At 36.1% G+C, this 17658-nt stretch overlaps 1 protein-coding gene across 1 annotated transcript in view; it reads right to left on the reverse strand.

The window, feature by feature from the left end:
* LOC149559354 (cysteine-tryptophan domain-containing zinc finger protein 7-like) overlaps window positions 1-17658 on the reverse strand; it is a 33550-nt gene that overhangs the window by 10743 nt on the left and 5149 nt on the right. The window contains exons 2-5 of the mRNA XM_089828400.1: window positions 3453-3525; window positions 2023-2156; window positions 1534-1884; window positions 81-1420 (exon numbers count right to left, since the gene is read on the reverse strand). Coding sequence (XP_089684526.1) covers window positions 81-1420; window positions 1534-1884; window positions 2023-2156; window positions 3453-3525 — 1898 coding nt within the window. The remainder of the gene's footprint in view (window positions 1-80; window positions 1421-1533; window positions 1885-2022; window positions 2157-3452; window positions 3526-17658) is intronic.

Here is a 17658-nt window from a genome sequence, read left to right on the forward strand (position 1 = left end):
GTAATTTCTCCCTCTGAGAACAGATATACATATTTAAACTAGCATTTAACCCAGTATCAATGAAAACCAAAAGGACTTACAGCCAAAACATCATGTCACAAAGCCAATTTTCTTGTTGAAGGGGAATCTTTAGTCCAATTGGGCATAAGCGCCATTTCCCACATGCATCACAACACACCCAATCATCTAATCCAGAAGCGTCGGTTGCTGTATTCTGAGTTGCAGCTTGTTCTGACAACAACTTAGTATCGTGAGCTTTGATAGTAGATGCATGCTCTATTTTTTTCAGGTCATGTTCATTGGCAACATCCCTTCTCTTTCCCCTCTCAATACCAATTGAAATTTCTCTAGCAAAATATTTGTTCTTTGCTTGTTTTGTATTCTCTTTGCAAAAAGCCATGCTGATTTCTTTCTTGTGGACAAATTGTTCATTCATACAATTCGCAATGTTTCCATGTATGTCCTCCCTGCTATTGTTTTTTGATTGCTTCTTCTGCCCTTTGATAAAAACTGATTTTTCAATTAATGATTTCTTAAATTTTCCTTTTGAAACTACCTTGCTCTCTTGCTTCATTGTTTTTTTATTAACATTAATGCCATTTGTTTTTTTATTTTCCATGTCCACGCCCTTTACATGTTCTGTACTGACAAATTCATGAGTGGCTACACGTCTGAGAACATTTTCTTTTGGAATTCCTTTATTTTCAACATCCAGCACATTCTTTTCCTTGTAAGTACTAGCTCCTGAAAAACCTAACTTACTCACTTCATTGAGTGACTTATCAATCTTTCTTACGTTAACAACGTGCTTATGGCCTTTCTCCTTTCTGGTTGCTGTTTCTGGCCCATCTGCCCCACCTAGCATTGATCCCTTTATTGTCTTAGATGGCATACAAGGATGTTGAGGAGCAGCAGTAATCTCCAAATTTTCACTTTTTGATAGACAAACACTGAAATTCTTTCCATTAGCTAAAACATTTGGTTCTTCAAGCGGTAGACTCGTTATGCTTTGAATATTTGTCTTCGCATTATGAGCAATTCCCATATCTGGCTTTCTTTGATGCATTTCCTTCATTGAAAATTTTGATGAATCCTTTGACACCAAAGATGCTTTAGATACTCTGAACTTTGTTCCCATATCTGTCTTTACTTTCTTCAGTTTATCACATCTGAATTCAGAATATTGCTCTTTTTTTGATTCAGAAATGCTGGCAGTGGTCTCTTTTCTTGGTGTCGGAGCTTGAATTACTTTCCCACATTCAAAGCCAATACTGTTTGCTTGGCAAGCTTTTTTAACATGTGATTTCCCTGCTCTTTTAATAACATTGGAAAACATGCTTTCCTTTCTCGGTCCTTCCATTAATATCTTTGGAAGAGGCGAAAGGAGAGAACCACCAGGCACCTCATATGATGTCATAAGCTGCCCCCAATTAACCAGAACCAATCAATAACACATTGCAAATCTACACAAAAATCCAAAATGAGACTTTATTTAGAAGAAAAGCAAATAAAGATTGAATTATAGTTTCTTACTTGAATAATTGATAAGGGACTCATATCAGGAGGGCTTTCCACCCTGGTAGTAACCATCTGACGTTTATCAAGACTTTCTAGTGATGTTGAAGATGATTTTTTAAGGCCCAAGCCAGTGGAAATCACTGTATTTGTTTGGTGGGAAATGATATCAGAACCAAACTTGAAATGCAATTTGACACCATTTGTAGGTTTTTTCTCCACAGGGAGCTTTCCATCAACCTTAGCATCATGTATAGCCAAAGTTTCCTCTGTAGATCCATGTAATGTGGTATCATTATGAGATGAATTTATGCAAGCAATTGAATCTCTTCTCCAGGCTCCATCAGTGATTGCCAACCTTGAAGATTTCTGCAACATACACATCATAAGAAAACATTTTAAGTCGAACTAGAGACAAAAACTATATTAATACAATGCTTTTCCACCAGTCTTTCAGTATTTACAATAGCTTTAGAAACAATCTTCAACAACAAATATAGAATGTACCTCCACAGCACCCTCGCTTGCAGTTGTTTGGTAATTGTAATTGTGCACTAGCCCAGCACTATTTTGTTCTTTAGGTGTTTCAGAATTATGTTCTTGTACTGGTAAAAAGGAGCCATAATTTCCAAACTTTGGCCCTGTACAATTCACACAATGGAAGGTTAATCCTAAAATAGAAACAATTTTACTTTCTCATTATTAAGTTATTAACCTAAGGCCACTACAGAACAACATATTTGCTGATGTATTACATCTGTTGACACAATGTGTATTATGCATATCAAAGAACAACATTATTATACTCCTCTTCCACAAAGTCCACCAACAGGATTCAAAACTAATTCAGTAGTACAAATTAAAATAACTATAAGAAATCACAAATTTAATTGCATTTTGAGTTACAAATCAGAGCAATACATAGGAGACAAAATGATATCCAGACTTTCTGCCATTAAGAAATAATACGCGAATTTTGTTTGACCATAATCTTATCCTTAAGGAAATCAAAAACTATATAACAAAAACAAAGATTGTCAAAGGGATGTGAACATAGTTAAATGTACCCAAACAACATTACATTTAGCATTGCATTTTCAAGGTGAAAGGTATGACAAAAAAATTCATACAAAATTCAGCACAAATATTATCAGTAATCAGTTCAGAAGGCAGTTTCTACATCTGATGTTTACACCTGATCCCCAAAGGGTATCTGTACCTGTATACAAATTAAGCATACATATTTAAAGTAATCAAATACTAACATGAGAAATGGATATGCAATGGGCAAAACATAATTCTTTGTTTGTTGTCAGGGTAATGTTGTTTGTCAGAGACAATAAAGTTATATGCACTAGTTACAAGATTAGGAAGTCTGATCATTATCGTGACTGAATTAGTTCTAATTGGCCTAAATGACAAATCAATTTTGTAGCAAAGTTGTGACCCATGAAATAAAAACAAATGTCCCAGACCTTAATGCCTTCATCAATAACTGAAAGACATAATTTACATGCATGCACTAATGATTGCAAGCATCATTGGAATGATTAAGAACCTATATACAGTGATAACAAAGGAGACATCTTCGACATTTGCCATGTAAGAAAACATTTAACCATATTAAAAGAGATGCCAGACTATTCAAATTCTACAATACATTTGTACTATGCAAAGTCTTGGATAGCATCCTTACAAAAGAAAATAAGAATCAGAGCAAAATTAAAACTCTAATCAGAAACAAATTATATTGCTAAATGGCCAAAGAAACTAACCAAGAATATCAAGTTATAATGGCATGGTATAAAGTCCAAAAGCAAAAACATTAAAAAGAGCTCTAAAATCAGATTACATACTAAGAATCACTAGTCTAAAAACATATACCGACCAGTTGTAAACTTCAAATGCTTAAGTGAAACATAGGAGAAAAAGCATACCTCGCTTTTCACAAAGGTATTCCCCTTCAAAGTGACTTCGCATTTGCCCAAAACAATAACTAAGTCTACGTTCCTGTCATCATAAGGAAGAAACCATGGTTAGTTTTCTACAAATTTGCAACTTCAGCTTCCTTGGACAATATATGAACTCCCAAAAATAAGAAATGACAGCGGTAGGCAATTTCAACCCACCAGATTGTAATATCATTCTTCAAAAAAGACAATACGAAATATTTATGCACGTGAGAAAAAAGAAACATAGGAAAACATAAAGACAACCAGGATCTGCTCTATTTACCCTGCCAACCAATAAGAGCCATAGTTTTGTTATTTGTGTTAGTACTGTGAATTTGTGTCAACTGAGAAGAGGACAATAAAGCAAGGGTTACCAAAACAAAACGGTGCAACAGCATGATAGGGATTGAGCAATGTTGCATATCTAAAAAGTGCTCCATATTGTTGTGTTATGTTTTGAAGTTTATGTTGTGTGTAATCTTGGTCATGTGTGTTTGAGAGTCTAAGACTACAAACAGATAGAGAGAATGAGGTGTCATATTTGGAGCTGACAATGAGAAAAAAGTGATTCTTAGGCACAACTATGTTTGTAAACAGGGTTAAAGAGTACAGCAGAGAGTCTCTACAAATAGGTTGAATATTCAATAGTAGCTTTGGAAATGAACATATCTAATTTTATGGCATCAACATTTTGGATCACACTCCATGATCCATCATCAGGATGAGAGTGCTGGAGATGAGAAGTTCTAAGATTGTGGACGAACAACATATAGCATTCAGATGATATCCATCATAACGATGAATAATATCCATCATCTTACAAATTTTCATCTCCAGCATTCTCTCTCATCTTGATGATGGATCATGGAGTCTTCTAGAAAATTGATGCCAAAAAATTACACAGAGTCAAAGCCAGAATCTACCATTGAATACAAATGGATTTTGGAAATTTGAAAAAGTGAGAGGATCATTAATATAAAAATCAAAAGTAAGAAGATCAAGTTGGGATGGTTCAATCTAAGGGATTTGGCAGTTAAAAAATAAAATATGTGATGAGATAATCACAAGAGGAGGTCGGAATCTGACCACCTCTCAGGATTTTTAATCTCAAGGGACCCCAAAATTCCACCCTATCTATGTAAAATTCTGACAAACTTGAAAATTCTGCCCTTTTTAAATGGGAAATCCTAACAATTAGTCAAATACTGCCCAAGTCTAGGGGCAATCCAATGCAAAATTTCAACTTAAAGATGATAAAAACAAGAGAAATTGAGGATGAAAGATGAAAATCAATCAAAATCTTGGAGATAGGTGATCAGACTTTAAAGATAAATAAGGATGGAAATTAGATGTTGGGTAGTTTCAATTGATAAAGGAAGCAAATCAGAATGAAAAACCATGAAGATAGACCCTTAGAAAGAATTTGAATGCATGTGATGAGGGATGACAAGGCTAAAAGATAGATTGAGAAATCAAAAGTAGAATCAGAACTAATCCTGACATAGAGTCGGAATCCATCCACTTGTCAGGATTCTCAATCTTGACAACTCTGCCTTAGCATTGTGAATTGATTGGTGTGAATGCTGGAAACGAGAAAGTTGACAGATTGAATAAGATGAAAGTGCGCGTAAAAGGAGCTGAATCTTGACATAGGGTCGGTATCTGACACTAGGTCAGAATCCAACCTCCTATCAGGATTCTCAATCTCTACAACCCTCATATTTTTGCCCTCATTTCTTGTGAAAATCTCAACTCCTTGGGCATCGTGGCATTGGGAAATAATCATTTCAAGGTGAAAATTAAATGTTTCATAGGCAAAATGAAGTTTTTATTTAAAATTGAATCAAGTCAGGGCGAAAAATAGTAAACTTGGGTATGATCGGAGATGTTAAGGAGCAAGAAATTAGTGATCAAAATTCTAACTTGAACTAAGAATCTGCCCAAACATCATATTCCAAGTTAAAAACCAAATTACAAATTTGATTGAAAGAGTGAATTAATGTTAGAGTGAATTGAGACTCAAAGAGGTCAAAATGCCCCTACTACATGTCCCACTTGGAGCATCATGCCTCTGATTTCCACCAGCTTGTAGAGTGGCAATTCTCACTTGAAAATAAGCTGTCCGCTATCAAATTTGGACTTTCGAGCACTTAGATGTAAAAATAGTTTGAAATTAACTTTTAAGAGTAGAAATTTCCAAAGTTGCTTTCAACTACTTACTCTAATAGTTTGAAGGTGAAAAACTCTAATAATTTGAAGGTGAAAAATGCTGAATTTACAAAGAATTTTGTATCTATTTCAAAAATTTGATCCAATTCACCTTTTTTGTTTTGCAAGGTAATTTCAAAAGGAGATGCTTGGAGAACCTAGAGTGGTAGCAAGATTAAGCTTTGGACTCCAAAAGCAAGTGAATGGTTCAAAAATGAAATCTCAATCCAATCTCAAGATCAGGTTAAGAAAATGGATTTTTAAGAACAAGTTATGAAAGAAAAAAGATAAATCTACATGAGGAAATTATCATCAACCTAAATTTCCTAATCCAAGATCAAGATTCAAATGCATGGAGTACCATCACAAATTCAAAATCATGGCAATGAGAAGAGTTTCAATTTGAGAAGATGGAGGAAATTTGAGATTATGCCATCACAACTGGAGGCTTGATAATGTTGAGTATCACAACATTCAAAGTGTTTATGAGCCCCAAGATTATTCAAAGGCAAAAGGTAAACCTAAATGGGAAACGGCTAATAAATCCAAACATCAAAGCCTTTTGGAAAATAATACTCGGTTTCTTTTAGATCTTCTACCAAGGAAGAAAACCATTTGTTAAAAATGGATGTACAAAGTAAAGTACAAAGCTGATGGAACAATTAAGAGAAGAAATAGACTATGAGGAGACCTTAACTCCTATAGTAAAGATGAGTACCATTTGTCTCATACTAGTCATGGAAGCACAGTTTGGATGCAAACTCTATCAAATGAGTGTAAAGAGTGCCTTCCACAATCGATATTTGGTGGAAGGAGTATACATTACAGTGCCTTGGGGTTTTCAGGTTGCAGGAAAAAAGTATCTGATATGTAGACTACTGAAAGCTCTTTATGGTATAAAACAGACACCCAAGCATTATGTGTATAGATTAGTGAGTATGTGAATGGGCAACGTTTTAAAGAAGTCCTTCAGATCCTAATTTATATGTCAAAACCATAGGTAATGATATCATTATTCGTGTCATTTAAAATGATGATATATTATCATTACAAACAATGGGGCACATTTGCTTGAGTGAATCAAATGGAATTTGCGTTAAACTTTCGATATGACAATCTCAGGCTTTCTTCTTTATTGCCTAGGTACCACAATATATGAAAGGGACACATGAATTTGGTGTTCTATATAGCAAACACAAAGATCCTAGGGTGGTTGGGTTCACAAATTCAGATTGGCAGGTTTTGTTGATGATAGAAAGTCTACTTCTGGATATGTTTTCAACATTGGTTCAAGTGCAGTCACCTGGACTAGTAAGAAGCAACGAGTAGTAGCTCTATTCTTGATGGAAGTATAACATTGGGAAACCATGAAAGCTGCATATAAGGTAGTCTAGCTTTGAGGGTGCTTTATAACATGAAAATGTCTAAAGCAATGCCATCATCCTTGTTTTGTCAAAGACAAGGGGTGTTGAAGCTTGCAAAAAAACTAGTCTTTCACGAACATATAAAACATGTGGAGCTCTGTTCTTATTTCATATGCCACCCGTAGAAGATCGATCAATGATGTGCCAATATGTTACAAGGAAGGATAAGAGTTAAAATATTCTTACCAAGTCCTTGAGTCCACATAAGTTTGTAAATTTTCAAGACAAAACTGGTGTAGTTAGTAGATAGACCATTAAGGGAAGGCAAAATTATATTGTTATTATTAGTATAATGGTCAAATATGTCTTTAGGATGGTATTAAGAAACATTTTTTTTCTTTCAATTCATTTTGCTTTCTTAATTGTTGATCGTATCAATTATTAAAACTTCTTAGTTGTTGACCATATTTGTTTTTGAAACATCTTTGCTAATCTCTCATTTTTAGGAGTCATTTTCTCCTTTGATATCAAATATTTCTATCATTTTACTGACCAAACTTTGAAGAAGTATGATAATGAGAGGATCTATGCAACTAGTTGCTTTCTTATACAACCATTTACAATATTGCTAATGTCTACATTCTCCTCTTTTCAAACTCTTAACACTTTCAACTGCAGTAAGCCCAGCTCTTATGGCTTATGATCTTGATTCAAATGAAAGACAACTTGCATCAACCTTTCAGGGTTTTCACATAGGCACAAACCTAGAGATAAACAGGAACAGGCTTATCCACTCTCCTCATATGGTTTTCAGGATTAGTAACCTTTTCAAGATCCACAAACTACATTATGTCGGTGCTTTTTTCCACCATAATATTTATCACCACGAGAGGATTCATCACACAAAAATGGAAATGAAAGGAAATGCCACTAATACCAAAAGCGAGCTCATTGTTAGTGCTTGATAAGAGGTGTTATTGTCCTCTAACCTCAATTGCCTCCTGCCTCCAAAAAGATTGCTACTTATTTCACAAATTTATACATTGATGCCCATTTGATCAATTGTGAGGAAAAAAATATTTTGTCGCCCTTTCTTATGATTTTCTTACAAGAGTGGCAGGTAATACCAATCATGTGCTCCAACTATAACTAAGAAGATTTTTAGTTTTATGAAACAAAATAACACTGCCATTTTGAGATGACAATTAGTGATGGACCCTATACTAAACATCTTGATTCTTGACTCAAACTATCATATTAAGTTTGATTTCTAATATAATTAGAAATTAAGTCAGCTAATTTCACTTTTTAGCCATGTTTACAAGGCAACCTGCTTTCTAATGTTTTGAGGGAGCAGCTTGCTTGGGCTCAACAACCAATCCTTTGGGTTTAGGATGAGATCCTTGGGGTTGGGGGCTTTCTTCTTGGACACAATCTTCTTCTCCTTGTTAGGCTATGTATTTATTACTTCAGCTATATTACCTTCCTCGCAATCATCTTACTGATGGATTGATGAGAAATTGAAATTGACATACAATACAATTCACAAATATTACCATATATCTTGCATATATCTTCCATCACTCTATAGTGTCTTCATTTTGTGCCATATATAGATTCTACACTTGTAAAATGTTGTGAGTGTCTTGTCTATATTCCTTCTCATGCCCTTTGCATCAATGCATATGTAAAGATAGCCATCTTGACCAATGAGGCTCGTTAGTCTTATAATTTATTGAAACCTATAACCACTAAAAATGAAGAGGTATAGAGCATAAGGATCCTTGAGCATTGTAGTTACTTCTGTAATCATCTACACATAAAGAGGATGAACAGCTGCGGACTTTGAACCCTCCATAAGGTAAGGCTTCTTTTCATTTGGCATCTCAAATTTTTTATTTTGCATGCTATGGATCTTCATTGGCAGTAGCCTCCACAAGTACTAGATTTTCAGCGGCTTCCATTGCACTCGAAATGCCCATTGGGCATAACAGTATTATGCTTCACCATGATTTACTTTAGCCGGACCAAACTCAGTCTACTCTTTGAGGCTTCACAAAATTGGCAATGGCAATTCAGGCAACTCCAAGACCTTCGAATTAATCATTAACGACTCTTCAATTTATATATGTGAGGATTTGATCTGCCAAATAATTTCTGCAAACTTCTAACAAAAAACAGAAATCTCCATGCACATATTCTATTCTAGTCCTACAACCAAGAGGATTCAAGAAGCTCATATTTCAAACCCTCTTTATGAGAGATTCAAGACTCTATTTCGGAGTGCATATAAAAAATTTATTGTATTTCATCACCTAATACATTCCACAAATATATAGGAGTTTAATATCCTACATTATAGGAAGAACCCCTAATCATATAATGAGTTGTTCTAACAACTCAAATACAATCCCAACTAATTACTCTCACACACCTATAATTGCCATGTGATTTGTGACACTATAATTTTAATACATGTGAGCATTAACATTGATTCCTAACAAATTTCAATCCTTCCTTTCATAAAAAAATCCTATGTTATGGTTCAAAAAGTCAATTTGTCTTTTCTTGGGTCTTGTCTCTTTATGCTAAGTAAACGGCCTCGAGATTCATAGTTCATGCACAATCTTGGAAATACATGCATTTCTACTTGTTAAATCCACAAGTTTGCAGATCATTGGAGTTGCAAAAAGCTATGCTGTAATTGAAATTCTTAAGTTCGCAAAATATAAGACGTTGTCTTCAATATACTCTAATGCATGTGGAAAGTTGTGTAAGGTCCCAAAACCACTCTCCCAAATGCTAGAGCTTTTCTCCACCTTCAAGGCTAGGGAATTCGTCTTAAGATGTAAATATATACTCGTCAACAGACTTAGTGTAATGTCCCCATCTTTTTAACATCTCAGTGTAGTTCTTAGCCTTTACATTCTCCGAAGGTTAAGTGGAGAAATAAGGAGAAACTGATTAAATTAATTTTTTATAAAGTCATTAAATAAATAAAAATTAAAAGGTGACTTTATATTTAATTAATTTAATTTTCTAGAAGCACAACTAATTATTGTATTGGAAAGGGGGAAGCTTCTAGAGAGTGCATTTAATAGAAGTACAACTAATTATTGCCTTGGAAAAGGGGAAGCTTCTAGATACTGCAATTAAATAATATTTTATTTCCTTCTAAAAGGGTGAGGGAAAAGAATAAATAGAGGCGAAAGCTTCATTTCTAGGCATCTAATTATTGTCAATTGCATTTGATATAAACTTGGGAGAAGAAACTAAGAGTTTCTGATTTCAATTAGCCATTGGAGAGTGTCAATTCTTTAGTGTTGCAACCTTTTGAGGTGGTGAAATATCCACTGAATTTGGCATTCAGGAGAGCTTCATTTTGGAGTTCTATTTGTGCTTAAATTGGAAAATACATTTATCGTTGGCTACTACAGTATGCGTGAACAATGTCGCGCTACAATACCCGCGCTACAGTATTTATGCTTGATTCTGATTGCAACTTTTATCTCCATCCTTGGGCATCACTATTATCAGATTCCTCTTGAAACTATTAGTAGTTAGTATTGTAATACTAATTTTAGGCATATAATTTTGTTATTGTAATTGATAATGTAATGACCCCAATAGGTTATAACTTCTTGAAACACCAAAGATCTTTATACTTCAGTTGTTTGACATTTCGTCAAACACTTTGCAAGCAAGCTCTGATACCACTGTAATGGCCCTCCACAAATCTGCTCTCAAAAAATGCTGATGAAAGCTCAAGGAATTTCATCAAACAATTCACATCCAAGGGACGTATGACTGATATAGTATTTCAGCTGGCATTAAATTACTCTTTTTTCAATTTGCATCAATGAGAATCTTGTGCTAGAAGACTCCAAATGGACTACACAATGACCTAACGTGAGTGTGCTACTAATTTTGACAATATTCAGTGCATATATATGATCTAAGCATGAGAAATGAACACCTACAGCCAACTGGCATTTTTACAAACAGTTGGTATGCAAACTAACTAGCTGATAAATAATGATATTGAATTGCTTAAATGACACCAGCAACTGTTATCTTCTTAATTTGCAATGAAATTTCTAATACAAAGCTCATGAAATATGGCCAAGACTTTTGGCATTTGCATGGATTACAAAATGATAATGCTGGTATAATGCACGCTTACAGTTGAAACTTATAACACCTAAGAAAGCAATACTAATAAAGGAACCTGGTTGTAGATGGCTGTAATAAATTTTCTTCAATGCTGCCCTTTCTGCTTTGCTTTTCCGATTTGCCTTTTCGAACTGCTTTTTCGGATCTGCTTTTTGAACTACTTTTACGGATGGCTTTTTCCACCTACTTTTTTGGGCTGTTTTTTCGTATCTGCTTTTTCGAACTACTACCCTGTTGAATTTCAAGACTATATCTTTCAATGGCGTCAAGATTTCCAGCTTAAAGGGATTTTGTCCTTCAAACTATTGAGACATAATCTCCAGAAAATTTTCCAATTTCTTTGATATTTCCAACCGTGCATAAAAGAAGCTCTTCCATTTCTTTTATAGTGTTCTCACAAGAGCTCCATCTTTCATTTTCTCAATGTGGGATAAAACATAACTCCCTTTATGTAACTTATGTCTCCAATGTGTTATAAAATAAAGGGGACTCTTTTAATTTAAATATTTTCCACAAACTATAGTCTATGCATTAATAAACTTAAATATTTAAATTTAACTTTATAAAATAGCTTTATCAATGCATAACAAATCTTATCAATGATAAAAAAGTCTTCTTGTCGATTTTAAACAATTACCATCGACATACCGTTGCCACTGGATGTCCGCCCATGTCCAAGATGACTTACTATAAATAGTAAGTACGCCCAAAGTTGCCTCAAAACCCCTTAGAAAGACCTGCAACTGAAACTATCTAGGCCAAATGGCCTCTAAGCCCCTTTAATGTCCTGGTTAGCCTACGGGACCTTGGGGAAATAGGCTAACGACAACATCATGCTATGAATGCTAAAAAGGGGACATTACAGATAATTCAGAATCAGATTTGGCATTATTATAGTCATTATTGTAAGCCCATTTGTCTTGGCAAACTCATAGCAACATTGTACATGGTAATGAATTCAATAAAGGAGACATATGTTGCATACTATTTGTTTGACAAAATGTCCATCTAATAGCATATATGATCGGCATAATAGTTGTATGCCAATTGTTTGTCAAAATGTCAGTTGGCTGTAGGTATGCATTATGTATCTAGTTTCCATATATATGCATTAAAAAAATACTAAAAAGAACTGCACTTGCATATTAGTTCATTGTAAGAGGCATTGTAATATCATTTGCGAACATTCTAAATTTTTTAGCAAGTTTCAAACTATATCAAACAATCTAAAACACAAAAAATCAAAAAAGAGAAAGGCAGCATACAAGTGTTTGACAATATTCCTTGAGCTAAAATCAATCAGTTTGGGCAAGGGATATTTGGTATCAGAGTTAAATCTTGCCATCCTGAGGGTTTAGCAATCACATGCAACCATCTGGGGTTGGCTCTCAAAGATTTTACACTCGCAAGAGAGCTTTGATTAACAGGGAACAAGATTTTGATAGACAGCCAGACAACATGGGTGATAGGCAACAGCGTAGCCCACCAAGAAACAATAGGAATGAGGATTAGGAAACAAGGGAATTTTTTTCATAGCAATGATTATAGGACAAGAGCGGATGGCTCAAGCTTTGCAAGAACTCACCACCATGGTTGAGCACATGAACCCACAAGACAGACGAAATCAAGAACAAGGGGATAACAGGAGTGCAGTGGGATCACCTAGAGCTCATAGAACTCTTTCTAGAACAGTAGACAGGCCCATACGTCCTACCTTTGTCAGAGAGGAACCAGTACAAGAGCCAACAAAGGAAGCTGAGGATGGGACACTTGCAGATATCCTTATGGCCGCTAATGATGAATACAAATTTTTGCATCGCAGGTACGGAAGAGAATGACTTTTGAGAGGTTTGTGAACCAAAGAAGAGAACACTTCCATGCAATCAAACAGAATAGGAGACCTTGTGACAAGGATAATGAATTCAAGCAGGCTACAGGGAAGCTTTCCTTGACTACATTTGATGGAAGTAGCAAAATGACAGTGCAAGCTTGGATTCACAACCTTGATACCTTCTTAGCACTAGGCCTATGACAAAAGTGGAGGCGATAAAATATGCCACACTACATTTAGAGGGAGCTGCACATGATTGGTGGTACCATGGGATGGTTACCCTTCAGCATAACCAAGTGACTTCATATCAAGACTTCATGAACAAGTTGGTAGAGAGGTTTAATGAGAAGGATCCAGAATTCTACTTCAGGGAGTTGGCACAGTTGAAACAGACAGGCAGATTGCAGTATTTCATTAGTGACTTTAAGAGGCTATCTATTATGGTGCTAGATATATCAGGTAGGAGATTGGTTCTTTTGTTCACGGAGGGATTATCCAAACCAATAAAGGGTTGGGTAAAAGCCTTTAATCGATTCAACCTGCAAGAAGTGATTAAGAAGGCTAGAAGTATGGAACAAGCAGCCCTGGTAAATAAATTTCAGTCAAAGGGTACATCATCTAGCAAAGACAAACCATTCTTCAAGAAACCTAAGAGGAATGAAACAAAAACTGAAAATAAAGATAAATCATTTACTCCTTTGGATAGAGAGACACTGAATGATTTAAGGAAGAAAAAACTATGTTCTTATTGTAAAGGACCCTATGACATGAACCATGACTGACCTTTGAGGCCAACGGGGAAAGCAAACAGGGTTATGTGGACTTATTATGAGGATTTTGATTCTGAAAATTTAGTCCAGCAATCTGAAAATGAGGAATCAATTGAAGAAAAGGAAGGCACAGATGATATATTTGATGAGAAGACTGAGGGTAGACTTAAGCAGGTCCATCTCACTAGCGTACAACAAGAGGGATCATTCAGGATGAGAGGGGTATTAGCTGGTCAGTGAGTTATTACTTTGCTTGATACAGGTGCTACTCACAATTTTGTTGATTCCAAATTGATTGAGAGGCATGGGATACAGACAGAGCAATTTGAGGGTTTGAGAGTGAGGGTAGCTGATGGCTACATCCTCAAATGTGACAAGAAGATTATAGGTCCACCCCAAAAGATCAACAATTTTGATTTTAAGGCAGATTTTTATGTTGTTAACATGGGTGATACAAATTTGATCTTGGGTATGACTTGATTACATGTATGACTTGATTACATGACATAGGGGAGTTCACTCTCAATTTGAGAGATATGGAGATGAAGCTTCGGTCAGAGGGGAAGACCCATATACTTAAGGCCATTCATGACGATGGGTTTAGGATGATGTCTTGCAGACACATGGAGAGCTTGTCGAGACATGACCAGGTTGAGTGGGCAGCCTGTTGCACTTTAATGCCATCACAGGGGCAGCAAAAATCAGAATATCACCCAGACATATAGGACCTGAGAATCAAGAACTACAAGGTTTTCAGTGAAATACCACCAGATAGACCTCCAGATAGAGGTATTGAGCATATTATTGAGTTAGAGGAGGGTGTTAAACCCATCATGATCACACCCTACAGGCATCCAAAGAGATTGAAGGATGAGATCGAGAAAACCATCAAAGAACTACTGGCTATGGGGCACATTAGACCAAGTAAGTCACCTTTCACTTCTTCTGTAGTTTTGGTGGAGAAGGAGGATGGAACTCTTAGGATGTGCATAGATTACAGGGTCCTGAACAAGAAGACTATAAAAAATAGGTACCCCATCCCACAAATTGATGAGTTATTAGATGAGTTACATGGAGCATGTTTCTTCTCCAAAATTGATTTGAGATTAGGCTATCATCAGATCCGAGTCAGAGAGCAAGATATAGAGAAGATGACATTTAGATTTTATTGTGGCCATTTTGAGTTTGTAGTTATGCCATTTGGGCTAACTAATGCTCCAGCTACTTTTCAGTCCATAATGAATAGGGTTTTTCCGCATCAACTGAGGAAATTTGTGTTAGTCTTCTTTGATGACATCTTGGTGTATAGTAAGACATGGGATGAGCATGTGTGGCACTTAGACACTGTGTTGAGCATTCTGAGCAGGGAGTCCTTGTATACAAAGGAGTCCAAATGTGATTTGGGATTATCAAAGTTATTATATTTGGGTCACATTATTAGTGCTCAGGGAGTACGCATGGATCTTGAAAAGATTTGTGCTATTATTAAGTTACCTACTCTAGTGAACCTGACACAATTGAGAGGATTTTTGGGGTTGTGTGGGTTCTACAAGAGGTTTGTTAGTGGATATTCCAGGCATGCAGCACCCTTGATGGACTTGATGAGAAAGGGGGCTTTCTTATGGACTCTTGAGGCACAGGAGTGTTTTGATAAATTCAAGGAGTTGATGACTTCTTGTCCAGTGCTAGCATTACCAGATTTTAGCAAACCTTTTGAGTTGCATCATGATGCATCTGGTGAAGGTGTTGGAGCGGTGCTTATACAGGAGAAGCACCTGATTGCTTATGAGAGTAGGAAGCTCAGGGGGGCTGAGATGAGCTTTAGCATTTATGATAAGAAAATGTTGGCCATAATGCATGCTTTGGCCAAATTCAGGCAGTATTCAGTGGGTAGCGAATTCAACATAAAAACTGACCATAATAGACTGAAACATTTCCTGGGGCAGTGAGATCTTAATGGCAAGCAACAAAAACAGGTAAGTAAATTACAAGCATATGATTTTAATATTGCCTATTTCAAGGGGACACAAAATGTAGTAGCAGATGCCTTGTCACGAAGACCCCACTTGAGCTTGATGACCGATATATCAAAGGATTGGAGACATTTGATCCTTGTAGAGTATGCAAAGGGTACATGAGCATCGAGATTCATAGATGGATTGATCCAGAATAGTGATTTCACCCTTGTGAATGACATCATCATTTACAAAAGGCGCATTTATTTGGTGCCAGGGTCAAAGATGAAGAGGATGGTGTTGAGAGTTTATATTGAGTCACCTATGGCAGGACATCCAAGTTTTTACAAAACCTCCCGGCAGATTCATGAGCATTTTTCTTGGAAAGGGCTTAAAGACGAGCTGTTGCAATACTTGCCAGCATAATAAACAAGAGCACTCTTATCCAACCGGCTTATTTAAGCCACTTCCGGTTCCTAACAGGAAGTAGGAATGTTTATCCATGAACTTCATCATAGGATTGCCGAGAGCCCAAGGTAGAGACTGTATATATGTTGTCGTTGATTAGCTTACAAAGTTTGCCCACTTCTTCCCAATCAACACTACATACACTGCTACACAGGTGGAAAATTTATTCTTCAAAGAGTTATTTAGGTTGCATGGTTTACCTCGGAGCATTGTCAACAATAGGGATAGCAGGTTTATGAGTCACTTCTAGCAAGAGTTGTTCAAATTGTGAGGGACAGAACTCACTCCGAGTACTAGCTAGCACCCCCAGACAGATGGTCAAATAGACATAGTGAACAAATGGGTGGTGGGATACCTCAAGAATTACATAGCAGGACAACATAAGGCTTGGGTTAAGTGGATATATCTATGTGAATATTGTTATAATTCTACTTATCACATGTCTATCTAGATGTCACCATTCATGGCATTATATGGATATGAGGCACCCAGTTTCATGGATTTGTTTTTATGAGATAGTACAGTGCCCAGTGATGGAGACTTATTAAAGGAAAGCTAGGACATTGTGAAGGCTCTTAAGGATAATATCACTAAAGCACAGAATCAACAGAAGCAATATGCTGATCAGAAGCGGACTAAGTGGACTTTTGAGGTAGGTGATATGGTGTATTTGATGCTATAACCTTACCGCCAGTCCACCCTCAAGAAGAGTGGTGCTGAAAAAATTAAGTCATGTTATTATAGGCCTTTTAGGGTGATCAGGAGAGTTGGGAGAGGTGGCTTACGAGTTGGATTTGCTGGCAAAGAGCACAATCCATAATATGTTATCTGTGTCACGTCTCAAAAAGGCATTAGGACGTCAGATTGTTCCTTCTACAGTGTTTCCACCCTTGGACGATGAGGGGAAATTGGTTTTACTACCAAACGATATCACTGAGTTTAGGAAGAGGAATTTGAGGAGATGTACTATCAAGGAGTACTTGGTGAAGTGGAAGGACTTGCTAGTCGAGGATGCCACTTGGGAGAGTGAAGAAATTTTGCAACATCTAGAGTTGAGATTGCTTAGAGACAAGCAATTTCAAGAGGGGCGGACTATAATGTCCCCATCTTTTTAGCATCTCAGTGGAGTTCTTAGCCTTTACATTCTCTGAAGGTTAAGTGGAGAAATAAAGAGAAATTGATTAAATTAATTTCTTATAAAGTCATTAAACAAATAAAAATTAAAAGGTGACTTTATATTTAATTAATTTAATTTTCTAGAAGCACGACTAATTACTGTGTTGGAAAGCGGGAAGCTTCTAGAGAGTGCATTTTCTAAAAGTACAACTAATTATTGCCTTGGAAAGGGGGAAGCTTCTATAGACTGCAATTCAATAACATTTTATTTCCTTCTAGAAGGGTGAGGGAAAAGAATAAATAGAG

Source organism: Cupressus sempervirens, chromosome 5, assembly GCF_028749045.1.
Source record: "Cupressus sempervirens isolate cs-2001-9-10 chromosome 5, ASM2874904v1, whole genome shotgun sequence".
NCBI classification, from domain to species: Eukaryota; Viridiplantae; Streptophyta; class Pinopsida; order Cupressales; family Cupressaceae; genus Cupressus; species Cupressus sempervirens.